Source organism: Cibotium barometz, chromosome 10, assembly GCF_041138505.1.
Source record: "Cibotium barometz isolate CiBa-2024 chromosome 10, ASM4113850v1, whole genome shotgun sequence".
Classification (NCBI taxonomy): domain Eukaryota; kingdom Viridiplantae; phylum Streptophyta; class Polypodiopsida; order Cyatheales; family Cibotiaceae; genus Cibotium; species Cibotium barometz.
The window spans coordinates 28280313-28307150 of NC_141055.1; the positions used below are offsets into that span (position 1 = coordinate 28280313).

The 26838-nt window shown below is 43.0% G+C and overlaps 2 protein-coding genes across 2 annotated transcripts in view; one reads left to right on the forward strand and one right to left on the reverse strand.

Moving 5' to 3' along the window:
- Nucleotides 1-20745, reverse strand: part of LOC147634746 (CRM-domain containing factor CFM2, chloroplastic-like) — a 43127-nt gene extending 22382 nt beyond the window's left edge. The window contains exons 1-9 of the mRNA XM_086803916.1: nucleotides 18904-20745; nucleotides 14788-15331; nucleotides 14498-14628; nucleotides 14097-14408; nucleotides 13745-13901; nucleotides 13366-13658; nucleotides 13075-13134; nucleotides 12856-12939; nucleotides 1271-1562 (exon numbers count right to left, since the gene is read on the reverse strand). Of these exons, the coding sequence (XP_086660042.1) occupies nucleotides 1271-1562; nucleotides 12856-12939; nucleotides 13075-13134; nucleotides 13366-13658; nucleotides 13745-13901; nucleotides 14097-14408; nucleotides 14498-14628; nucleotides 14788-15331; nucleotides 18904-20622 (3592 nt within the window). The 5' untranslated portion in view covers nucleotides 20623-20745. The remainder of the gene's footprint in view (nucleotides 1-1270; nucleotides 1563-12855; nucleotides 12940-13074; nucleotides 13135-13365; nucleotides 13659-13744; nucleotides 13902-14096; nucleotides 14409-14497; nucleotides 14629-14787; nucleotides 15332-18903) is intronic.
- LOC147634747 (uncharacterized) lies at nucleotides 5579-6355 on the forward strand. The gene is made up of 2 exons (XM_086803917.1): nucleotides 5579-5696; nucleotides 5795-6355. The coding sequence occupies exons 1-2, from the start codon at nucleotides 5652-5654 to the stop codon at nucleotides 6215-6217; spliced, it is 468 nt and encodes a 155-aa protein (XP_086660043.1). The 5' UTR covers nucleotides 5579-5651; the 3' UTR covers nucleotides 6218-6355.
- Nucleotides 20746-26838: the final 6093 nt, after the last annotated feature.

The window sequence follows — 26838 nt, forward strand, 5'->3', positions numbered from 1 at the left end:
AGCAATAGAGCAATCTATTTCCTCGTATTTGATATATGTAAGAGATCCAAAGGAATCTGACTGTGATGAGTCACTCTCAACTCTTGATCATGAAAGAAAAGATTTCCTAAAGAAGTATGAGGATTGTTTTGCGGATACTCTTCCGGGAGAGCTACCTCCAAAGAGACCGGAAGATCATAAGATTGACATCATGCTAGGAAGCTCACCTCCTAATAGACCTCCTTATCAAGTGAGTCAGGCTCAACAAGAGGAGATTATGAAGCAAGTGACCAAGCTTTTGGAAAAGGGTTTGATTCGCCCTAGCTCATCACCTTTTTGCTCCCCAGTCTTATTGGTTTAGAAAAAGGATGGTTCTTGGCGTATGTGTATTGATTACAGGGGCACACAATACAACACTAATGCTACTACCCAATCTCGGGTCATCTATCACTACTTTAGAGTGTGATCTGAAGAAGTCCTTCCCTCCCTTCAACGTTCAGTTGTATCAGACAGAATCATTCAGTTCTCATGGATGGGCCTGGGCCTCCTACCATGCCCCTGTTCTGAAACACGGCACCAACCAGGCTGTGCCCCTCACTTGCAGCCCAACACTGCACAGTATGCAGATCCCCTTCCCTTGTTCCTTCTGTCAAACATGGTGATGCACCTCACATGCCTTCTCTGTCCCAAGAAGCATGGCCTTTTCTGTACTTCTCTGACGCATGGCATTCCACACAAACATGCCTTCTCTGTCATGGATCCCCCACCGCCCCTCCCCCTCTTATGCCACCATGCATGTCGCAAGCTGCCCTGCATCACCTTGATGATACTGCATGGTGCCACCTCCTGCCTGGTCATGCTCCCCAAACCCCTGTGTTTTCAAGCTTTTCAAGTCTTATATATTTTCTGCAACACATGCCTTGCTAGCATACTTGTATGAAACAGGGAACGGGAATGGAAGTGTAGTTTAGAACAGAGCCTAGAGGGTAGGGAACGGGAACGGGTATGGAACAGCACCATGTAAAAAGTATGTACACAATCTTGAGAAAAAGAACAGGAACCAAGGAAACTAGAGACGGGAACACCAGGGAATGGAAAACAGCATTTCTGTATTCCAATAAGGCCCGGAATGACCATTCCCTGCAATTATGCCTACTAGTGCTCCTTTCTCAAACTAATAAAACATTCCTTTAATCTTTTTCGTTTTTAACGCCCATTTATTGACTTTGTCATACACCCATCTACTACAAGAGAGAACTAAAGAAACTATGTACTACAGATGAATACATACCCACAAGAAACTGGGCTGATTTGCTCAAACCCTGTACTTCGTTCCTGAAATCATGCCTCTCTCTCTTTGAGAGCCGCTCTGCTCTGAAGACTGGACCCATTTCACATAGTCTTCTAAGCTTCCGCTTGCTTATTTTAGGGCTAACCATTTCCACATCATCTTCTGAAAGGCTACTTTCCACAACACTCTCTTCAGTGAAAGTTGGTAGCTCTCCTTGTTGTTTCTCTAGAAGGCTATTTTCCACAACATTATCCTGAGCGAGAGTAGATTGGTTCCCAAGCAGACCATTATTCTACAAACAAACCAAAAACACGTGATCAGAATATATAGCATGGAATTACAAGCCACATCTCACAATAGCAAAAAATTATCCTCTTATAAGCTAATGGTATTCATTGGAATGATGGTGGAAAGACCTCACCTTATTCTATTATGTACCTAACACTAATCCTTGGGATTAGGGTGTTACATCTGCGGAAGCTCTGTCTTCTTTCAGCCCTAAACACCTTTCATAGGAACATCTTGATGCAAAACGCAAGGAAGAGACAGAGAGAGCTGTATTTTCAGTATATTCATATAGTACAATAAGGGTACATGTTTCTAGCAACCATAGACATACCCCAAAAAGGTCGAAAATCCTATCCTACCTATCTACTGTGACCTCACACTTGTGAGGTGTCAGATAATCTATTAGAATTCAAGTGATGCCTTTTATAGGCCCTTGAAGGAATAGTAAACTGGCCAACAGCAGGTGTCAGATAATCTATTAGAAGTCAAGCGATGCCTTTTATAGGCCCTTGAAGGAATAATGAACTGGCCAACCTGTTCCATGGACATGCAAGAATCATCGTGCTGCCAACACCATCTGATAGGTACTCCATCTGCTGGCCGGCAGGATCCTGCTCCACACACCATGCCTTTCATGCCTGTGACAGCCACTACTGCTCCAAATCATAATGTTTTATCTGTTGCAAATCACGATTAGCCATGCCATGTGCATGCACATGACATAGGGCCTAATCTAGTCAAGGTTGGGGAGCCTTGGGATTGGGGGAAGGCCATATGCAGGTTATGGGTGACTAGGGTTGATTATTATTGATGATCCATGGTTACTGGCTATTTATAGATGCATTGTTATTTATAATGACAGTAGTCATTATATAAGTGACTTATGGGTAATTGTGATTCATTCAGTCACACTAAGGTGGCTGTTGGTTTGTGTCTCGACCGGACTCCTACATGGACATGGTGGTTCATGGGCGGTCTTGCCGAAGGTCCCTTAGGACAGGCTCTGGTGGTTTAGGGCACCAGGGTTGACTGGCTTGCCCTGTGGGGAGTGGAACCCTAGCCCTTGGCTCAGGGTTGATTCTTGATGGAATCTACGGTTGGAAGGTGAGTTTGCCTGCACTCTTCTATAAATACTACCCTTATGTGTGTTGGTATACGTGGTGTACAAAATCTAAACTATGGTGGTTTGAAGGTGTCCATGTTGTGAGTGTGCAGAGGGGGGGAGAGAGAGAGAGTTAGAGATAGAGAGAGAAAGCCAATGCTCAAGAGAGAGTACTTGCATGACTCAATGTAATTTTATTGAACATTCTGGGGTACATCAAGTACATGCTTTCATAGGTGGCAAACCTTGGTCCTTATCTTTTGACCCTTACAAATACCACACACTAATAGGTGTGTGCCACATGGCACACTTACCCTATCCACTCATAGCAGTGGTTTCACACACACTTATCTTATCTAGACATAAGAGGTGTTAACACCTAAGCAGGTGTTCACACACTCATATGTATGAATAAGGTCACACCAAGGTTGCTGCCGTACGTACGTACGGATCCATATAGTACGGTACAGTCGTACGGTACGGTACGGTACTGTACGGGTCCGTGCAGAATCATTTAAAAAAAATAAAAAATGTGTGGCGTGTGGCGAGGCGCGTGTGTGGCGATCACGCGATTGTAGATAAGCGACCAAAATTTGGGCATTTCGTGTGTACTTGCAAAATCGTGTCCCCTGTGTGTACCTACAAAACTTTGCAGAGCAAATTTCTTCGCTCTCTCTCCCGCCCAGACTTCATCATGCCGCGCAAGACTAACCCGAACTGGGCAATCCACACCAATGTCCTGAGGGTTGTTAACACCCCTTCTCAGCAAGGGTCAGGTACTCGGCTATGGGCATGCAAGTATTGCAGGGAGCAGTACACTAGCACCATAACTCGCGTCATCAAGCACATGACAGGTATCGGGTGCACCAATCAATGTGGTCCATGTGATAAAATACCACAAGCTGTGAGGGACCAATTGATTGCGGAGAATTGTCCTGCAATGGGTGGTGCAAGCAGTGTTAGAGGTGGTGAAAGTACGCAAGATGCTCTCCATGATGCTTTTATTGGAGATGTTACAGGTTCAGGTATACTAGATGAGGGTGAAAGTCTTTTGGCTTCAGCCCAATCCACAACAGGCACGAAGAGGGCACGTATTGCCGATGATGAGGACCTCCTGCCACAAGATGCGAGAGGTACAGGGGAGGCATCAAAGCAATCCACTCTGCGTTCTTGTATCTCATCACAAGCTTGGGTAAAGGAGCGGCAAAGGGTGGCAGAAATGGAGATTTGTCGTACTCTTATTGAGTGTAATATATCCTTCAATGTGTTAAGGACAGACCAATGGAAAAGAATGGTGAAAGCAATTGCGCAGGTAGGGCCCACTGAGACGTGGACAGGTCTTGAGTATACGAAGATGCGTACATCCATGTTGGATGAGCAGAAGGCCTTGATAGACAAGGCGCTCACTCCTGTGAAAGCAGGTTGGCAGGAGTTTGGATGCACTATTATTTCAGATGGGTGGGCAAACATTCGCAAGAGGCACATAATCAATATCCTTGTGTCATCTTGCTTGGGCACCTATTTCTTGCGTGCCGTGGATGCAGGGAGAGCAGGAGACAGGATCACAAGGGAGTTCATTTATGGCCACATTCGACAGGCTATCCTTGAGGTTGGGGAGGACAATGTTGTGCAGGTGGTGACCGACAACGCCTCTAACATAGGTCAAATGGTCGAGGCAGAGTTTCCACATATAGTGTGGACTCCATGTGCTGCCCATTGTCTTGATTTACTTATGGAAGACATTGGGAAGCTTGTTTGGGTGCAGCCCATTGTTGCAGATGCTGTAAAGATCACCACCTTCTTCCGCAAGAAGCATCAGGCTCTTGCCATCTTTCGGAGCCATAGCCCTTTGGATATGGTGAGACCCTCCAAGACCAGGTTTGCCTACATATTCTTGGTCTTGGATAGGCTCTACAAGATAAGAGATTCACTATCATCAACAGTTGTGGATCCAAGGTGACGACAGATGCATCATTCAGAGGATGAGCGTACAAAATACTTGCAGAGACGGATCCTGGATGATGATTTTTGGCAGCAAGTTCATAGCCTTTCACTTGCACTTAAGCCCGTGTATGTCCTTCTCCGACTTACAAAATACTTGCAGAGACGGATCCTGGATGATGATTTTTGGCAGCAAGTTCATAGCCTTTCACTTGCACTTAAGCCCGTGTATGTCCTTCTCCGACTTACAGACATGGAGGACTCAACTTTGGGGCTGGTCTTTCATTTGTTTATTCAAATGAAAGACCATGTTGCTCAGTGCTCCATGATGACTGCTCAACGGTAAGCAATAGTTCTAATTTCTTCCTCTTTCTTTGATTTTTATGACTTCTCGATTCTCGATTCTCATGACATGTCAGGACTGACATGTGTACACTTAGCACTATAACCTAAGACATGTATTTTCAATCTCTCATTTTCAATCGAGGTGAGATCTTGGACATTGTAGACAAACGGTGGACATTCATGAGCCGTCCCATCCATGCGATGGCTGCCATGCTCCATCCTCTCTACAGGTTGCCAGAGCTATGGAATAATACTGCTTTGAGCATGAAGCAGTCAGAGTATGTTGGAAGGATGTTCTCAGAGGAGGAGCAACTTCAAATCGATAGAGAGTTCACCACTTACATGAGTGGTATTGGTGCTTCATTTGCGAGACCTGTGTCATTGAGGAAGGAAGCCATGAAATTCCCTTTGACATGGTGGCACTCTTATGGAAGGATTGGTCTTCCAAACCTTTCACGCTTTGCTCTTCGTGTTCTATCTCAGGTAACTTGTAATTAATCTCTAAAGTATAGTCTTCGAAAGTGAAGCTTGATGTTTTAGCATTAAAAGATTTACAAATTTGCTCGCATTGCACTCATTTTTGCACAGGATTGCTCAGCTGGAGCATGTGAGCGGAACTAGAGCTCATACTCTCTTATACACACCAAGATTCGGAATCGCCTTAGTACTTCTCAATTAGAGAAGTTGGTGGACTGCAAAGCTAACATGAGGCTCGTGCGAAGCTACCATGCTTTGGGGTCACCGAAGCAGGTATAAATTGGAATTTGGACTCAAGAAGAACTTAGAAGTAGAAATTTTTTTCTAGTTCAATGAATATCCAATATGCAATTTGTGGCATGTTTAAACAGGTTGATCCAACACTACTCAAATTGGTAGATGAACCCAGCCCGGAGCTTGTGGATCGGCAGATTAGAGATGAGCAAGATGAGATTTTGAGAGCTTTACATAGAGAGCTTGAGAGCGTGGATCGTTGTGTGACCCGCTCACGTGCACGATCTCTCAGCATTCCTCTACGCCAAGCAGCTCCAAATCTAGGCTCTGCGAGACGAGAGAGCATTCGCAGGGGAAAGCTTCCAGTTCGTCGCACCCAACAGAGGCGTGCAAATGAGGTTGTCGAACTCATTCACACTCAGATTCCCGAGGCACATGACGAGGATACATTGGAGCTTGTTGCTGTTGAGCCAGAGTTCGATGAAGAGAGCAATGGTATCAATGATGGAGGCATGCTCTCTTCAGAAGACTCATCATCTTCATCTGATGATGAGATTTGAGACTCTTGCGTCTAGACTCTAGAGTCTAGACAACTGTAGTGTTTCATTGTTTTGCTTTTTGCACTTGTGGACCAGGACATGTGCTGTAGACATGATATTTGTACTCTCTTTTATCATCTATGACTTTCATGGTTCTTGCTTATATCACTATGACTGTTGACATGAGGTATTGTGTAATGGGCTTGGTAACTGATAATTGATTTAAACTTTAAGTAATGAGGTTCAGTCTTTATTTTAAGTATTTTGGTTGCTATGTCTACAAAATATTCAGGTTTCTAGGACTGTTTACAAATGGTACGTATTGTTTACGTACCTTAAAAATTTGTTCCGTATAGAAGTACGTTCCGTACGTACTGATAGCGTGCCGTACACTACGTACCTTTCCACCTTGGGTCACACACACACACACACACACACACATAGGGTGGACACACATATACTTAGCTCTTTTAGAGGTTGTACACACGGACACACACAGGTACACAAACATGAGTATACACACACACGATGAACAAACACGTGAAGCTCCGAAATACCCAACAACCCCCCTTCGAAGCGAAGGTGGTATCTTATGAAGTGGCCTTCATACTTTTGGTGACTTGAGCTCACTAGCACCACGTGATGCAAAAGATCACAATGCCCATACCTGACATGATACAACAGATCACAGTCAAGCCTGCAAATGGAACTTGACTACACATAAGATTCCTCAGTCCTTCTAGACGACCCCTTGACTCAAAACAAGGTAATCGAGGAAATTACAAAACTTTTTATAACACAAAGCGTACAAACACATAAAAAGCTAACACATGACGAACATTTATTACAAATCTTTTTTTCGGGGACGACCCAACCAGAGAACCCTTGACTCTCACACATAAAAACATAAATATTTGTAGGAGATTAGATCCCCCCCTTCGAACAAATGTCGATGTAGATGTTTTTTTGCAACACCGGCACCAAGCAATGGACGCTCCGCCAGTCAATTTAAGCCCAAGGGCCAGGGCAGTGGACCCATAAGAAGACTTCAATAAGTCGTGGAAGGCTTCAAATCAAAAGAGCCCCTAAATTTCTTGCACTGTAGAAGGTTCAATTAGAGGATTTATACCCTGATAAGCCTCAAATTTTGGGATATGCAAGGACTTCAATTTTATTGATTTCAGAAAAAGGCCCAAATTTTCGGGATTGCACAAGCTTCATTTTGATGATAAAGCTTAAATTTTGCAGAAAGGCCCAAATTATTGAAATGCAAGAGCTCCAATTAGACGATTTTCACCTTAATTTGTAAAAAACCCCAATTTTTTAATTGTGCGGGTACAGATGATGTTGCCGTCTCCGCCATGCCCTATCCTTAAATTGATTTGGACCAGCTCTCGTGTTGAAGGAAACGACTGCTTCAGTGCTTTGACACAATCAACATGGCAGTTGGTGATGGGCTGCACATGTAGAAGCGCAGAGATGGGTGATGGCTGCCTTGTTGGTCGAGCTGCTGTTGTTGCCACTTAATGAAGTTTATTAAAAATAGGGTGATGTGGCAGCGTAGTGCGGTCAGTGCCAAGAGAAGACAGCAAGGAGCAGTTTAGAGGCAACATTGTGATCGTGACGAAGATGGTGGGCAAAGGCTCTGACGGAAACAATAGCCCTCAGTAGACATGAAGAATCACGGTTCACGGTTCTTCTCACATCGGCAACGCGCATGTCGGAAACGCAATGCTCTAATACCATTTGTAGGCACATGTGGTGCAGAAAATGGTGGGTTGAAGATGTCCATGCTGTGAGTGAGCAGAGGGGGAGAGAGAGAGTTAGAGATAGACAGAGGAAGGCAATGCTCAAGAGAGAGCACTTGCACAACTCAATGTAATTTTATTGATCGTTTTGAAGTACACCAAGTACATGCTTTTATATGTGGCAAACTTTATCTTTTGACACTTACAAATACCACAAACTAATAGGTGTGTGCCACATGGCACACTTACCCTATCCACTCACACACACACAGGGTGGACACACATGCACTTAGCCCTTTTAGAGGTTGTACACACGGACACACACAGGACCCAGGTACACAAACACTGGTATACACGCACATAATGAACACACACGTGAAGCTCCAAAATACCCAAGAAACCCCCCTTCGAAGCAAAGGCGCTCTGTTGAAGGTTATATACTGTGATGTATTGTTGACAAGTGTGCTGGGTGTGCATGCTGGGAAGCCAGGTTACAGGGGCACACAGTCCTGTACTGGGGCAGCAGCAGTGCGCAGCACTGTTGGCCGTACAGGCTGTGGTGATGCTGGCTGTGTGTGGGCTGTCCACAGCAGTTGCAGCAGGACAGCAGGTCAGCAGGTTGGGTGTCACCAAGGCAGCACAAAGACAAGGGCGCAGAAAGGGTAGTGAGCAGCTGTGTGGATACTGTGCATGGAACACAGCCATGCAGGCTATCGTACACGTGACCAGTCGGGCTGCAGACGGCAGGCACACAAAGAAAGCCATGTTCTTTTTGGTGAGCTGCTAAGGGTGGCGTCAAGGTTTTTTTTTTTGTGTGTGTTTTTTCTTTACAAAAAAGCATGGGGCATGTGAAAATATCAAAGCACCTCCTTTTTTTGGAAAAAACCGTGTCAAGGATAGGGCTAGTACCTTCTAGTTACTTATTTAAGGCACCCATTTGGGAACTGGAGTATTTCCATGGATTTTACTGTTAGGTTACCACACACCAACAGAGGGCCTAATGCTATCGAGGTGGTCGACATGCAGACAAAGATGGCAAGGTTTTTACCTACAAGGCACCCATTTGGGAACTGGAGTATATCCATGGATTTTATTGTTAGGTTACCACACACCAACAGAGGGCCTGATGCTATCTAGGTGGTGGTCGACAGGCAGACAAAGATGGCAAGGTTTTTACCTACAAGGTCAACCATGAGAGCAACTGATTTGGCTCAGTAGTTTGTTGAGCAGTTGTTCACATTATATGGGTTGCTTTGTGACATAGTGAGTGAGAGGGACTCGAAGTTAGTTTTCAGGACACTTCTGGCAACTAGTTTCCCAAAAATTGGAGACTACGCTGAGTATGAGTTCCTATAATCATCCTCCGTCCAATGGGCAGACGGAGAGGGTGAATCAAGTTCTGGAGCATATGGTGCATGCGTCTCCATGCGATAGGGTTGTTTCCGTACAGCGTACGACGGCTTATCGTACATAATACCGTACGGTACGATACCGTACGTACTTGTACGCATTTTTTTCCCAAATTTTTTTTTTCCAAAAATAAAATTTTTTGAGAGGTAATGGTCTTTTTTTTGCTCATCTATGGCTGTTTGAGCTTCCTCTGTACTATGATGCTTCCCTCCTTTCTAAAATACTTCATATCTGGACTTGGAAATACCTAAGCTTATAAGTATTTTTTTAAAACACCGTATTTGTCGTACGATAAGAAAAAAATTTATATCGTACCGTATTTTCCTGTACGGTATCGTATCATACGAACCGTACGGTATCGTACCTGACAACTATGCCATGCGACCATCTGATTGGGAGCAATACATCCCAATGGTTGAGTTTGCCTACAATAGTCCTAAGCATTCGTCTACTGGTTACAGTCCGTTTGTGCTGATGTACGGCTACCAACCTAGATCTCCAGTAAAACTGTATCTGGACTTAAGGGTATAAAAATTGATGCGGCTAGAGATTTCTTATCAAACATGCAAGAGATGCTAGTCAACATATAGGAATCTATGTGCTCAGGATAGAGCACGGTTTTTATGCTGATAGGAAGTGTTCGCCGAGAGATTTTTCCAAGGGAATGCTTGATTATCTAGAATACCGAAGAGTTCTAAGATGTTATGGACGGGGAAGGTTGGGAAGTTGTCCCCTAGGTATTGTGGACCTTATCGGATCCTGAAAAGGATTGGTGAGGTGGCTTGTAAATTAGAATTGCCTCCCAATGTAAAAGTTAATCCTCTTTTTCATGTGAGTAGACTTAAGGAGAAACTGGGAGTTGAGGATAACGTAGTTACACCTCAGGAGCTGGTAGAGGTTGAGGACTTGTCCTTTGTTCCACATGAGCCACAGCTTATACTAGATTTCAGGGAGAAGAAGCTTAGGAATACGTTGATACTCAGTATAAGATCAAGTGGAAAGGCAGGGCAAGGAGACTCGACTTGAGTGACAGTTGCTGGTTTACAGCAAAGACTCCCTGATTTTGTTTCCTAGAGAGAACAAGAAAGGTCTTAGGAGGGGAAGCATGTTATGTACCTAACACTAATCCTCAAGATTAGGGCCTAATTTGGTCAAGGTTGGGGAGCCCTAGGATTAGGGGAAGGCCATATTACGGAAGGCTAGGATTCATTATTATTGATAATCCATGGTTATTGGCTATTTATAGCTGGATTGTTATTTATAGCGGCAGTAGTCATTATATAAGTGACTTATGGGTTATTGTTATTCATTCAGTCTCACTGAGTTGGTAGTTCGTTTGTGCTTGGACCAGCCTCCTGCCATGGACATGGCGGTTCACAAGCGGTCTTGCCGAAGGTCCCTTAGGACAGGCTGAGGTGGTATGGGAAGCCAGGGCTGACTGGCTTGGCTTGTGGGCAGGGGAACCCTAGCCCCTAGCTCGGGGGTGATTTCTAATGGAATCTATTGTTGGGAGGTGAGTTTGCCTGCACCCTTCTATATGTACTAACCTTATGTGTTTAGCTTGTGTATCAGGTGGTCCTATGGGGGCTTTACAATGACCACTCAAGCTCCGTTTCTAAATGTGGAGCTGCTTTTGGATTAGAGTGGTAGGACAGCAGGGCAGATATTAGTACATGGATCCTGCATGGTATGCTGCTTTTCTTGGAGACTTAGGATGTTTAGTGGCTGCCCTGTCAAAAAATAGCAGCGGGATCTGAAAATTTGATCTAAAGAGGCCCCAGCAGATCATTCCATTCTTTGACTACACAGTCAGGAATGGGCATCAGACTCAACTACAGTCTGCCACTTTGGTTCCTACTAAGACTCAAGAGATGCCATCATGAAAACCAGCATATCACTGAAGCCATGCTGCGTGCATATTTTTTTCAAGGGAAGATTGTGGGCTTCCTGTGGAAGCTGGAAGGTAACATTTTGGCCAATAGCTCATAATACGTAGCTTGAAGATCAGTGGAGAGCAATTATATATATCCCAGACTGTCTTAAATCTAAACGCAATGTGCCATCAAACACTATACAACACTGTATTTAAGGATGCATAGAGGCTTGGAGAAAATGAGCAAGGATAGCACTTCTTATGTCCCATATGAAGAAAAAGCCTTATTGTTACTTGGAGAGAAAATGCATGGCGCCATGACTCAGGACCCCAAATATTCAGCAGTCACCCCTACAGATCATGCTTTTTACGCTGCAGTTGGGATAGTACATACCAGAGCCTTGCCAAATGTAAGGCACACTGACCTTCCATATACAATTACTTTGCCATGTGGACTGACACCGTCCATACTCTCCTTGCAATAATGAGAAGGATCGATGGCAATCCACGGATAGTTATGTAAAATGTGTGTGCTCTATTTGCTCTCCCGCCTCTACGTCATTTACTTACATATCTCCCAAAAAAATATTCCACCAGCTTTTCTACAGAAGTTAGGACTCAGGCTGTCTAAGCTTGCTCTGATGCCAATGTCAATAGCGTGCCAAAGATTATGGCTTAATTAAATAAGTATTGATAGACAGCGTGATGAACTAAACAAAAAGAGAGACAACTGGAGACAGACAGCATACACAATGCACCATCATTGTCCCAATAGCACACTCCCCCCCCTTCCCTTCCCCATAGGGAATTCTTTGCTTTAATGAATAAGAGTGCAAGTACATAAAAAAGGACGAGCTGTGTGCAAGATGGCTCAATTGTGGTCTTGAGGAAAAAGGGGCTAGGAATGAAGCAAGAACTGCATCAAACTCCTCTCCTAAATGCATGTGTTCTGCTCCAAAATAAACCTTTAAAGGTTGTATTCTCCTATGTTTTGAGCTGCTTCTAAGGGCAAATCTGAGCTGTACTGGTGGCACTAATTTTCTGGGCTTAGGGCTGAGGAAGAATGCCCAAATTTTTTGAAATGTCTGCCCCTTACAAAAGACGCTTTGAAAACTCCATAGTTGCAGGTCATCTGATCTGGCTAGTCTGTATCTGAGCAGCAGCCGACCTACAAAAGAGATATTTAATCATATTTTATGCATTTTTATTCCCCAAATTTAGGTTTTCCTGTGCAAGTCTCATCCAAACTTAGGTGTTGTTTCGGCCCTTTGCCTGCCAAAGATTTGCAATAAAGCACATATGATTCTCTTCTGACGTGTTTCCAGCTGTCTACTCTGAACTTGCTACATCTGCTCTGTCTCACACTCTCATAGGCCACTGGTACACCCCCATCCCTCACCGGAATCCTTTCACTACACTTAGTGCATTCCCAACTCATGCTCTTATAGCCTCTTGCCTCCCTAATACCAGAGCTCATAAATTCCACTTCAATGATCTTATCATTCCAGTCCTTGGCCCCAAAGTGTCCAAATCCCTCTGTAAGAGGAGCGATTCATGAGTACACTGTTCTATTCTGGAACTAAATATTCAATTCAGGTAATTTATATCAAAATACTAGAAAAAGGTACCTTTGAAGAGCCGTAACCATCAGCAAAAAGCTCATTCGTAACACCAAGCTCGCCACTTGAAATTCTCTCTCTATTCATCTTGCTCTGAAACATTATCAGCAGAGCGAAAGCTCAGTATGCAAGTGCATAACAAGAAAGCCAAAAGCCTCCAACATTGCAGCATTTACATAAATCAAGTTCATAGGGGAAAAAACCACCAAATTGAATAGCATAGCTCACCAGCCCTGCCCTCAAATGAATTATCTCCTCCTCCAAAGCTTGAATGTGTCTCGATAGGGACTGGAAGCAGCCAAACAACGCTACTAAGAACAATTTGATTGAGCTTTAAACCAGTGGTCTCAGCGGGCCCCTGCCCAAGGGCCTATCGTACCACGCTGCCCTGAAGAGGGGCATAAGTTTGAACCCCATGACACATACATACATACAGCCCACTACAAAAAACAGAGTTGCGGCAGAAAAAAAAAAAAAATCCAAACTTGAAGATACTTGAAGCCAAATAGGGCATATTACCAGACGTCGCTGCATCTCGAGAGATCTCTTCAATGCCAGTCGCTTTGTCAAGAGATTGGACGGCCGTAACTGTGGTGGCCGGGCATAGTTCTTACCACGATAAATGACAATTGCTTGACCTTTGGATGTTGGCTCTACTGTTATCAAAATCCCTCCACTTTCATACTCGAGCATTGATGCAGCTTCCTTAAGCCGCATTGGATCCTTCTCCTTGATGATAATCTTGACCAGTTCCCTATGTTTCCAATGCAAATGCATGTTCTGCACCACACCAGAGAAGACGCCCCGCCTACCTGCAAATCTTTGTGAAATTTTGTGAATAAAGACAGCAACTCGGTACTTCTTGAACAAGGGATAAGCTTCTAGAATGTGACCTCACCTACAAGAAGAAATGCTTTCATCTTCAAGCCAAGTTTCCTAAACATAAACCTCTCTTCCTCTGTAATGGTTTCTCTATCCGCTGGCCGACCCACTGGCTTCAAAAGCTCCTCTACCTTTTCAAGTTCTCTCCCTGCCCTTTCTTTCTTTCTTAAAGCCTATCAAAACCAAAAATCAATTTGAAATGTGTCAGACATACTGTCTTTAGAAGCACTTGACCTCCTACGAACACATAACACACAAGGCACACGCGCATGCACCAGAATGGACGCTCACCAACTGCCTTTATTTAACTTCCAAGCACAAATTTCTTGTGGATTCATAGCTTAGAATCACCTAATATTATAACATACCATCTTAATCTTCCTCTCAAGATGCTGTACCACTTGAATCCGTCTTGCTTTGGCAGCCTCCTTTTTTAATCTCACTTGCTCGTCAGGATCCATGAACTGCACCCATGATGGTTTCACCTCAAATGTTCCAGTACCTTGCTGAACCATAATGCTTCTGTCAGCTCGTCCTCTCTCCTCTTCATCCTGGAAGGCTTGGGCCATAGCTTCACGCTCAGTAAGAGCAGCAGCCACTTCTTGAGGTAAGAAATCCTTCCCCCTGAAGAACGTCATGGAATGCTTGTCGCGACAAAGGAGAAAGCCCCCAGTGAGTTGCTGCCCAAGGAAAAAGGCATTCCACTGTTAAACATGATGAAATGATATGGATCCACAAGCGCAATATAGTAAGTCATGGATCAACAAACCTTGATATCCTCAGCTATCCTTTCTTGATTGGTGTTTAGGACACCCCTTTTAACCCCAATTTTCGCTATCTCACTTTTCTCCCACAGCTTTACGATTGCAGCAGCTAGACCTTGCAAATTTCTGTCTCTCCCTTTCCATGCATACCATACAAAGAAAGGTGTCAAACAAGGAATTGGAATGCAAGTGAACACTCACAAAAGGAAACAGATCTATGCAGGCATTATTTGTAAGGTCCTCAGACATAACAAAGACTTCAAATGCAGCTGTATGTGTGGGATGGGAGGAATACCGGTCACAAAATGAGGTGCCAAAGGTCCAGAAAGCCTGCGTAGATGGGTTGTTAAAACACCGCTGAGGTTTTGTTTGACCCCAAAAGGCAGAAGCCTGAAAGGGGGACTGTAGTTTGGAATGATTGCAGGAAGTAAGTCTGCATCAACAGGGACTGGCTTGGGGCCTGTCCAGTCCTGGTATCGGGGGCCCAAATCTGTTAATATATCCTCCACTTCCTTTGCATACTCTTCAATCTTGTTATGATCAGGTCTTGAACTCTTAACCTCAGGTGAAGTAGTTTGTGTGCTAGCATCCTCCTCTTGGCCAACACCCGGTTCACTAGATTCATCTAAGGTACTATCGCGTAGGGTACCATCTTCATGAGTACTATCCTCTTGGCCAACACCTGACCAACTCTCCCGACGATCCGATGACATCAATCTTTCCAGTTTCTTTGTCAGAAGGTCGTCTACAATTTCAGCCACAGGCTGGCCAAAGTCTTTGCCTCTGTAAAGAACTGCTACACTCCCAGCCTTCCAAATAACCAAGCCCCCAGTCTTTTTCTGTTGTAAAAAAAACACCACAAGCAAAAACATGACTAACCATCGATAGAACTTTTCAGCTTAGTATTTCATATGTATTAAGCATCATTCCATGACGAGTTTCCATGGACAGTTTTGTATCACCCCAGTGAGATAGCTATATTTATGTTTTCATTCTGTTTTATTTTCCATTCCATGATGTAATATACCATGGACATTATTGTATCACTTTGGTCTCATAGGCCCATTGGGTCTTTAGTAGACCGCTTAATATCTCTCTCTCTCTCTCTCTCTCTCTCTCTCTCTCTCTCTCTCTCTCGTGTACACATCACAGCGAGGTATTGTGCTGAGGCAGCGCTCCAAGAGAAGAGGCCCTGACTCCCTACTGAGTAATATGGTACAAACAGGAGATGACTGCTAAAATGATTATGAACCCTCCTAAGCAAACCCCGCAAAATTACATTTCCACTTTTGGGTGCTTGAACCACCATATCTTGATATGGAAGTGACATGGGTCCACATGGCATCCCTAGTGCGAGCCATCTTGACAAAGGCAAGGCAAGATTGGCACCTAGCATGAAAACCCCCAAATTTCAAAATCAGTATTTTTTGCAAAATCAAAGAAAAAAGGCACAAATCAGCACAACCAACCTGAGAGATGGCGGGCACGGAACCTGAGAAGTACGGCAGCAGCTGGAAGGGGCTGTTTTTTGCAAAGCAAAATCTCCTTCAAACGTTTTCACATGCACAAGTAGGCAATTTTTCAAAAAATGAGCGCTCTAGATAAAAAAACTCTTAAATTGTACAATTCCCACGTGGAGTTGAATGAAATGAGTTTCATTCGTATGAAACGTTTTGTTTCATTCAAACTAAATGAAACGTGTTTCATTGCAACTATGGTCCACACAGATGCCTTCAAGTTCCTGCCAAGGTTGCTACTGCCCTGAACCTGATGTTTATTAACTTCAGGGATTAGCCTGGAAAACAGCCATGTCCATGTGTGCACATGACAATCCAGCTGGTGACAGCCTCTTCCAAGAGGGTTTTGGCTCTTTCTCGCAAGTGATGCATTACACAAATTAGAGATGTGTGGCTCTTTTCTTGATAGAGATGTTGCCACCGTCCAGAAAGTCAGATGAGGCTACACGCCAAGACGCAAACCACTACATGGCACCACCCAAACCACCATCGTTGATTTTGTTGGTCCTCACCCAATGCCAACTAGCATTCCAAGGGGACAGCCAACTCTTGGGAGCCCCCGCCGTCCACTGCCAGGGAGTACACCCTCTTGCACACATGGTGTCATCACAGAGACCCCACAAATTCTGAGCTAGACACCCCCGAGCCTCAATCTAGACCTTGTCTCATCGGCTCCAGATCAAAAACATACTCCAGCACCATAGAGCAGCACCGTTATGTGTGGTGGACATTGCCTCCATATATATTGTAATAGAGAAGGATGACATTTGACAAGCAACATGAGTTTTATTGGCCTTGCTACCCACTATACATGTAAGGCCCGTGTAGTACATGAGCTTGTTTTCCTTGGGTACTTTTTATTTCAATGTTCACAATCTTTACTTTACCCCATGTATATTGTAATAGAGGAGGATGACATTTGACAAGCAGCATGGCTTCATTGGCCTCACTACCAACTATACATGTAAAGCCCACATAGTACATGAGCCTGTTTTCCTTGGGTACTTTTTCTTTCAATGGGTTTTTCTTTCCATGTTCACGATCTTTAATTTACACATGGAACTTTTGTAACACTTTCTCGTCTCATAGACCCATCGAGTCTTCAGTAAACCTTAATAAATCTCTACTACGACTTCGGAATCCACTACCCACAACAGTTCCTCTACTACGACATCAGAGCCCACCACCCGTACCCACGCTCTAGCTCCACGCCCCAAAGGAGTTATTAGCGAGAGCTCAATCCATTCTATGAGCCAGACGTCCCCAACCCAGAGCATCACATCCCTCCGTGTACTGTCCTCCGTGTACTGTCAAATGTTTTCATTTTACTTTTTCTTTCAGTTTTCCATGGCTCAGTTATTCCATGGTACCATTGTATTACTTTTGGTCTCATAGGCCCTTGGGGTGTTCCATAGACGTTAATATAACTCTCTCACTCTCTCTCTCTCTCTCTCTCTCTCTCTCTCTCTCTCTCTCTCACATCACAGTTCCCTTCTTCTAGACCATTACTTACATTCAGCATGAATCCTCCCTCACTCCTTGGACATAGACCATCCCCCTCAGCTAGCACTAGAGTCTTCATGCAACTGTATCATGAGAGGGAGAGGGAGGAGGAGCAAGAGAGACATGCCACACTTCCCTCCATCTCACGGAGAAGACACCAACCACCCTTACCAAAGCAGGTATGGTACTCAAATATAGTTGAATGGTTTCATGCACATGGATTGCACATGGATCATCTCCCCCCATTTCAGTACAGCCTAGACTCCCCACACCTTGATCTCTCACGATAGGAGATCAACCGGATTGTCCAGTTGGATCTACTTGGCTTACACATACATCAGAATTGGGTGTCATCATTAGAGATAAGGATGAAGCGTGAGTTCTACAGAAAGCATTTTTTGAGACTCGCCAGGGATGGATTCTTTGAGATCCTAAGGTACATGCAGATCCACGTGTCACATGCTATGCGCATCGCAATTGGTCAGCTCAGGGTATCCTCCCACCACCATTGAGTAGAGACTAGGAGAGCTGAGAACATCCCACGAAAGGAGTGGATATGCACAGTATGCACCATAGGGAGGTAGAGGACAAGGCTCACTATATGTTCAGATGCCTAGTGTGTTATGAGATACCGGGGAGATTTCGCTGCCTCTTCCAAGAGGGTTTCGGGCCACTAGCATGTATGATACAGTACGAGGACCAAAGATGTCTCGGGATGTACCTGATAGAGCTCGGACGACATAGGGATGGAATATTGAGAGGACACGCTGAGAGACAATGCCAGCCATAGAAGACATTGCCAAGAGTTTTCATCGCTCATTTCTTCACGGCAAAAGCATCCACATCAGCCACCCATGCCGACACCACCGCATCGACATCAGCTCATACCAGCCATACACATGGGCCATATTTGTGTCTCAGAGGAGTCCTAAGTGGGCAGGCCTACTCCATCGCAAGAGCCAAGCGCCCCCAAACCCAGAGCACCGAGGATCTCCACCACACAAAGACAGATCCATGAGATTTTCCGTCGACATGACATCCCTTCACCATAGCCACAACTCCAATCAGGAGGCTTATGGAGTCTTGTTTCAGTTTTCAGTTTTCACGTTCTTTTTTAGTTTTCCATGGCACTGTATACCCATGGTACCGTTGTACTATTCATGGTCTCATTAGCCCTTTGGATCTTTTGTAGACATTAATAGATCTTTCTTTCTTTCTTCTTTCTCTCTCTCTCTCACAAACACACACATAAGTTATGTAGGTCCTTACAAAGATTACCTCTCTCACAAACACAAACATAAGTTATGTAGGTTCTTACAAAGACTACCTCTATCATGACCTTCCTATAGGGAACTTTCCGTTGAAGACATGAGCTACAAGAAAATACTAACCTCTAAAGTTTCTAGTGTCTTCTTCATATTCCCTGCTGGCGGCCCTTCACATTTCACTTTCACCACCTCACAAGTGCGCCATCTTTCCTTGATGCTACTGACAAGATCAGTCGACACACCATGCTTCCCAAGCTTGACTCGCTGTTTTAAATGAATAGATAGTATACGAAGCCTTTTCAACTCAGGTGCAGGAATGGTAAGTTCTGCCAAAGTTAAGGGTCTTACTCTCCTTTCCATCTCAACAGGTAATTCCTCCTCCTCAGCCTCTTCCATTTCCCAAGGAAACCTGGTGGTGTCTAGGTCCCCCTTCTCAGACTCTCCTATTGGCTGATGAGGCATGCTCCTATCTGCAAGATACTCATTGGCTCTAGGAAGAGACAGAGAATCTGCTGCATAGCTTCCAGGATGGCTAGTGACTTCTTGTTGCTGACGTGCAGTGCTGCTTTCTTTTATACTGCGAAGTTTCTCCATGATTCGAGTGATGGCAGAATCCTCTGTCTCAGCATTTCTGTTCTGGCCTACCTCTTCTTCCCCATCTGCTTTTGCATCTTCATATTCATCTCCTTCTTCTTCACTTTCCTTGTTACCATTTTTCTGCCATGGTGCCACATGATGGTCACTCTGGAACTGTGGCCATAAATCGTCCGAAACCTGGGGTTTGGTGGATTTGTTTCCTGTAGTATATGAGCGCTGCCAATTGTCTTTTGACTGTGCCCCATGATCAAGAACCTCCTCTTCAAGTTCTCTGTCGAACTGCCTACTCCTTGTCTCTGAGTGCCATGAAGGTGTGTTGGATGAACGCGAACTCCATGGTGGGGAATGCCACATCTTGTGCTCTCTTTCCGTGTCTCCATGAAACTGTCTCTTTGGACGCCAAGATGTAGGGTTCCTCTTTTCATTGTATCCACTCTCCCACGGGGGGTCGCTGGTCTCCCTGTGTCTGCCCTGCCAAGGAAGGTTCCTGGCATCCCTATGTCCGTCTCTTTGTCCATCCTGCCAAAAAGAGTTCCTTTGCCCATCCCTTTGTCCATTTTGCCAAGGGGAATCCCTGGTCTCCTTTTGTGCACCCTGCAACGAGGGGTTATTGGTTTCTCTCTCTCCACCCTTCCAAGAGACGTTTCTGGTCTTCCTGTCCTCTATTGAAGCAAATGACTGCTGCCGCCTGCCTTTGAATGTCCCGCCATTATCGTCTTCTGCTTGTAGAGTCCATGAGGGGGGCTTTCTGACATGTGGGCTCCATGGCTGGGCATGCCTCATCTTGAGGTCTCCTTCGGGGCCTCTATGGGAATGCCATGGTGAGGGGGACCTGGCCTCCCTATGTCCACCTTCCCAATTGGCTTCTCTACCAGGTTTCTGCCCAAACTGAGGCCTGTCATTGAATTTTCTGTTCGGGTAGGCTACACTGCCCCTCTCTTCTTCATATAGAGCTTGCAAATCATCAAAAATAACCTCTTCATCATGGTCTCTGTCAAACTGGCTCAACTGAGTATTGAAACCTTCGTATTGTCTTCTGGCGGAGTTCTCTTCGACCTCCAGAACCCTAGCTGTGACAGAAACAGAGCTTCTGCGGCCCTTGTGGCGTGGAGGATGGAAGAATAATAATGAGAAATGAGGGTAGGCACCAGCTGTGCTGCGCAACGAAGCCGATGAGAGGGTCGCGGGATGGGCCCGCTCCACTGCGCGCACAGGAAGCAGAAGGCGAGCCGGAGCAAGCGCCATCGTCAACACCGAAATCACAGAGAGAAGCTAGTGGACACCATCATGGCTAGCTATCGAAGCCTTGTTGCCGCTCTGGGCTTAGTAGACTGCGGGAAAATATCCCATTTTCACGTTTCAGGCTTTAGTTAATATTGTAAATTAACTAATGCCTATATCTTATATTATTTAATTTTCAGAGAAAATTATGAATTTGATCCTAAATTATATACAAATTCTCAATTTGACTTTCAAAATTCTCATTTGGATCCTACCAAATTTATCTTAAATTTGACTAAAATTCTTGTATTGACTCTCATATTTCTATCATTTCTAATTTATATTTCTATCATTTCTAATTTGGTGGTATTGCTCATCAAAATTACCATTTTGATCCTAAAATTTGTTATAATTCTCACATTAGTCCCCCAAAAACTAATAGCTCCTTAAATTGTAGTAGAAGTTTGCAAAAAAGCAGAAGAAATAGACAATATAAGACACATGATAAAACATCTTAAATTGGCATTACAATACTCTCAATTTGTCATCTTAGTTTGAGTCTTGACAATACAAAGGCCATGCACACCAAATTGACAATCTACTTAAAACAAAAACATGACAAACACTCCTCTAAACATAATCCTCTGAATATATCAAGAGTCTGCTACTGTAGGTGCTTTGCAAGTGCGAGAATTATAGCATGTTTTGGACTCACACTTGAGCATGTGAAGACATGTTTCTCTCTAAAGCGGTTTCAGATATTCAAATCGCAATTGGATGGATCCAAGCTTTGCCATGCTATACGTTTATGGTTGATAGAGGAAATTTTTTTTTTTTTTTGTTTTGCTTAACTAATGTTACATCCTGAATGTCAAACCCTCGACCCTACCTATATCGACACTAAAGACCACTTTAGAGGGAAACGTGTCTTCGTATGCTCAAAGTGTGAGTCCAAAACGGACCACAATTCTCGCACTTACAAAGCACCCATAGCAAACTCCTAAAATGATTTAGAGTATTATGTTTAGAAGAGTGATTATCATGTTTTTGTTTCAAGCAGATTTTCAATGTAATGTGCATGGCCTTTGTATTATCAAGACTCAAACTAAGATAACAAATTGAAAGTATCATAATGTCAATTTAAGATGCTTTATCATATGTCTTTTATTGTCCATTTCTTTTGTTGTCTTGCAAACTTCCATTACAATGTAGGAAGCCATTAGTTTTTGGAGGCCAATGTGAAAATTATAACAAATTTTAGGGTGAAAATTGTAATCTTGATAGGCAATACAGCCAAATTAGAAACGGTAGAAATACGACCGTCAATACGAGAATTTTAATCAAATTTAAGGCTAATTTAGTGATTTAGTAGGATCAACATTGAGAATTTTAAAAATACAAATGGGTTAAATTAAGAGTTAAACTAGGGTCAAATTAGGAATTTTTTGAAAATACTAGGATCAAATTGGGAATTTCAACACACTTTAGGGTCGAATTGATAATTTTCTAAACTTTTATCTTGGGTGCCTATTCATACTTTTTATCTTGGCCATAAACTAGATTATCCAAAGGTATTAAAATCTCCCTCAACTTTAGCCTGAGGTCACAAAAACCCCCGTCCACTCCAACCACAACCCTCATCCATCCTCCTACCAATTGGTCATCCCCTCCTTGATGCTCCTCCACCACAGCCCCTTTCCCGACGTGGGGGGCTGCCAATGAATGCGCTAGGTGGAGGGGGAGAAAGAGAGAGATAAGCTTATTCAAGTATGGCTTCTCTTTCTCCTTTATCATGAAGACTCTACATGTACACCACATGGACTTTAAAAAGAAAAGGATATCTTGGAGATGAGATAACATGCTAAAAACAAGGTGAGAACATGCCTTTGGAGGAACTTATTAAGGCATGCCTTTGGAGGAAAGGAATTTGAGAAGGGTATTGCAATATCATGCTTTGAAAGGCATCCTTGTGAAGAAAATGGGGAGCTATGTACAAAGTTGGCTTACGAGAAGGTATGTCACTGAGCAATTGGACCAATAACAATAGAGGTTTCATATGAGGTGATGGTTAGTGGTACATTTGTCCATATGTGGTCTAATGTTAAGCCAAAGATTGTGGTTAGGCTTTTGTTTTGTTGGAATTGCAATATATTAAAAGAATTGGGTTGTTGAAGGTGCATCGATATTGAAGTCTCACCAGTGATTACGATTGGCTATTCGATAGGAATTTTGTTCAAGATGCTTTGTAGCTCAAAAGACTTTGTTGGTGTTACTCTTGGTGATTTGTGGATTGTAATTAGATGCATGTTATCAAAAATAGCATTGGAAAATGTGGTGAGAGAGAGAGAGAGAGAGAGAGAGAGAGTTAGCATTGTTTTGGCTCGATTGAGGCTATTGAGAATTATGGATGCTTTGTTGCCATGTAGAGCCTTACACCGTTTGGTGATATTCCTTAGTTGGAGGATCAGCGACCTTGGTTAGATTGGGCATTTGAAAAGCCTCAGGACATTGTCCAACGTACAACAAATCAAGTGTACCATATGATGGTGAAAGATAAACGTTGGATCATTGAGAAAGCTAATAGGGTATGGAACATCAAGAAAAGGAGGGCTTGGTGGAAGGAAGTAATCATACAGTGCTGGTGGTCTAAGATTCCATATCAAGGGAAGGTGTTCCTATGGCGCATGCTAGTTGGAGGCCTACCATTGGGGGACCAATTTCGTGAAAGTGGCGGATTGCTTCTGGTAATTGTGTGTTTTATATTACATGCTTGGAAACATGCCCGCATCCTTTCATTTCATGTCCGGTGGTGGCAAAGAAGGTGTGGGATTTCCTTTCTCACGTATGGATTCCATTGACAAATCAACTCATAAAGGTTAAAGACTGGATTTTTGTTGCGAAAGTGGCGGATTCATAAAAAATTAGTTCCTCCAACATTCTTTGTTGTAGAGAGACTTTGGCAGCCTTTGCTTGATTCTATCAAAGTGTTGAATCTTTATGTGAAAAACTCCCCCTCATGTGGAGCCAAGTGAACATTCATGTGTTAGCTATTATGCTCCGACCCTGTTTACGAGACTGCACGATGTTATGTGAAGCAATTTCAATCTTTCATCAAAACACTTCTTACAAAGGATTCAAATATATTGGGTAAGTTAGCCGATTACTTCTTTGCCATACAATTCCAAAGTAGATGGAGCCAACATGACCATGGGTTATTCGGGATTCACGATGCACCTATATTTAGTTGCTTCTTAGATGAAGAAATTGTGACATTCAGTGATAATACATAACAAAAAACCATGATCGGCTTCTTGACCACTTAAAATATGCTCAAAGGCAAAGGCACCAACACCAAAAAACTTACAATAAAAAACACAATGGGTGCAGAGGCATATTCTCGCACTCACGTGTATGAAAAACAACTCTTTTGCAACCAATTGAAAATACGACAAAATCTAACCAATAAAGGCCAAATTGTGCATAACTTTTGATGCGTGGTTAGGCACAATTCCAATATCTGAGGAAGATTACATCAACACATTGCACTCCAAACTAGGTGAGAAGAATTAATTAATATATTTTTTTTATGACATCATCCAAAAACATTCAAAATATTACAAGCGCTCACATCATCTCCTTACACTTTGCTTGGTTGACTATCCCAAAAGATGTAAAAGGGCCAAGAATCCAAAAATAGTATGCTATTGTGAACCCTTAACCTTATCCTTGGGATTGTTCATGGTGTTGGAGAGAGAGTTGTGTCAAGGGATGTATATAATGCTTGGATTGAGATTGTTTGTGGTTTCTTATTTCTTAGTTCATTTCATTGACTAGGGACTAGGGTGTTAGGTAGTGTAGGTTACCTCCAACCCTCACTCTCTCTTCATTCCTCCCTGAGAGCTTGTGTGAGAGGCAAGCATTTGGGGATCAAGCCTCCTATACATCTTCCATTGGCGTGTGAACACCCGGAGCACAAAAAGGCTACACATTGGTTCTATTTGGCCCGAACAAGTTTGCAATAAAGAAAAGGATCCAAAAAAATGAGGAACCTCACATACTTCAATCCAAGGATACAAAGCATCAAACATGCAACAAATGCATACAAACATCTAATGAACCAAAAAATAGTAGGACTGCATAAAGTCATATAGTTAAAACTTGACGTGCACGTAGAGATATGCTCTGGCAATCTAGATGTCTTAGATGGACTTATCAATGGAGTCGATGGTCTCGTATCTCAGAACTCAAATTTATTTAAGTCAACTTAGATTCTAATTCAACAAATTGTAGAAGAACAATAGTAGGCAATAATTCTTTAAATATATGGTGAGCCTATTGCATGAATTAATTTCCTTTGCAACCTGTTGCATCTCTCTCTCTCTCTCTCTCTCTCTCTCTCTCTCTCTCTCTCTCTCTCTCTCTCTCTCTCTCTCTCTCTCTCTCTTAGGCTGTCTCTGAGGCTGTCTGTGAGCTAGTGTTTTTATTGAAAGGTGTCTCTCTTTATGACTATCTAATTTTCAGTCACACAATATAAAGAATAATAAAAAAAAGAATTTAAATACTTAAAACATTTTAAATCTTTGTTAGTTGGACCAGTCTTTTTACATCAAAAGCAAAAAGAATTTTTTATGTAAAAAAAACCCCTCTCAATCGGTTAGTCCCAAAACTTTGAGCTTGCTATTATATCATCTTTAATGAGCATTTTACAAATCCATCATCACCATGGTTGTAAAGCTATCACTAAGGAATCACAGCACAACACCCTACTCACTTGAAAACCTTAGGTTGCAAAGCCGATCATGACCATGACTAGGGAAATAGTATGACAAACCCTCACTTGAAGATCCCTAGCCATGATGCACTCAAACATTTAATCTACAAAACCTAGGAGCAAGCACCAAGAAAAATTGGATCAAAAGGGATGCTGGATGTCAGTAATGTTACCTTTTCACAGTTCAAAGTTGCAAATTTAGGAGTAACACCTAAAGACTCAACGAGTTGGGGGCTTATAACTCTCTACATGTGTAAAGGGGAAAGGAAAGGGTGAATACTTAGGTAACTCCTCTAATTAAAGAAAAAGAAGGCAATATTTTAAATGTAACAAGAAGAGTCATGTCCTAAAAGTTTACAGGAAGAAATAAGTACATGCTAGGAGTTGCATTTTAAAAACCATTCATAGTTAAAAGAAAAAGAAAAACCATTCATAGTTAAAAGAAAAAGAAAAACCATACATAGTTAAAAGAAACCATACATAGTTGCATTTTAAAAACCATACATAGTTAAAAGAAAAAGAAGGTAATATTTTTAATGTAACAAGAAGAGTCATGTCCTAAAAGTTTGTAGTAGGAAGAAATAAGTACATGCTAGGAGTGGCATTTTAAAAACCAAACATAGTCAAGCAACAATAGTAAGGAACCCAGTCCTAGGAGTATGCACACTACAGTGCTATTATTTCTAATCGATCCATTGGTCCTTGTGGTAGTGTTTGATAGCCTTCATCATCATAGCTTGGGTACACTACTCTAGCATGCTTGGCCCTCTTCTCCACTAGAACTCTGTGTCCACTAGCAAATAGTGAACACTTAATGCCTTACATGGTGTTCAAGTCAAGAGGTTACCTTAGCCTTGCTAGATTGTGTATCATTGGGCCTTGTCTTGGAGTGGAAATGCAACTCCCTAACATGGGTACGCTAGCTCGTCCATCGTGTCCTCACTCCATTGTCACACTAAAAGGAAGAGTGCCCTATACCTAGATGGAGGCAAAAAGAGATAGAGTCTATGATGGTTCTCTCTCAAGAAGAAACTAATGCAAGAGGAAAACCTATAAAAAACCTATCTATCAAGCATCCATTATGTAAGGTTCAATAGAACATAAGCATCCATTAAGCATGTAAGCTTCAATAGAACATAAGCAAGCAAGAGTAGGGAAGAAGGGGAGCTCACAAGTATTCTATTGCAAGAGAATGATTGTGTATTACTTCGTGTTAAAAATGACTTGTATACAATTTACTAGTTTTCACACTAGGCTGACCAAACTTAACAATGGTCCAACCACTATTACTAGTCTTGAAGAAGTACATACATGAAGTCCTTAGATTTTCCCTATTTGACATTAAGCTCATGATAAGGCTGCTTTATATGTTCAAGCGCTGGCTTACGAATGATAAATGCCTATTGGAGTGGGTAAGATAGCAAAGCATCTTCTTACGATAGGTTAGGTGGGTGAAACCATAGCATACC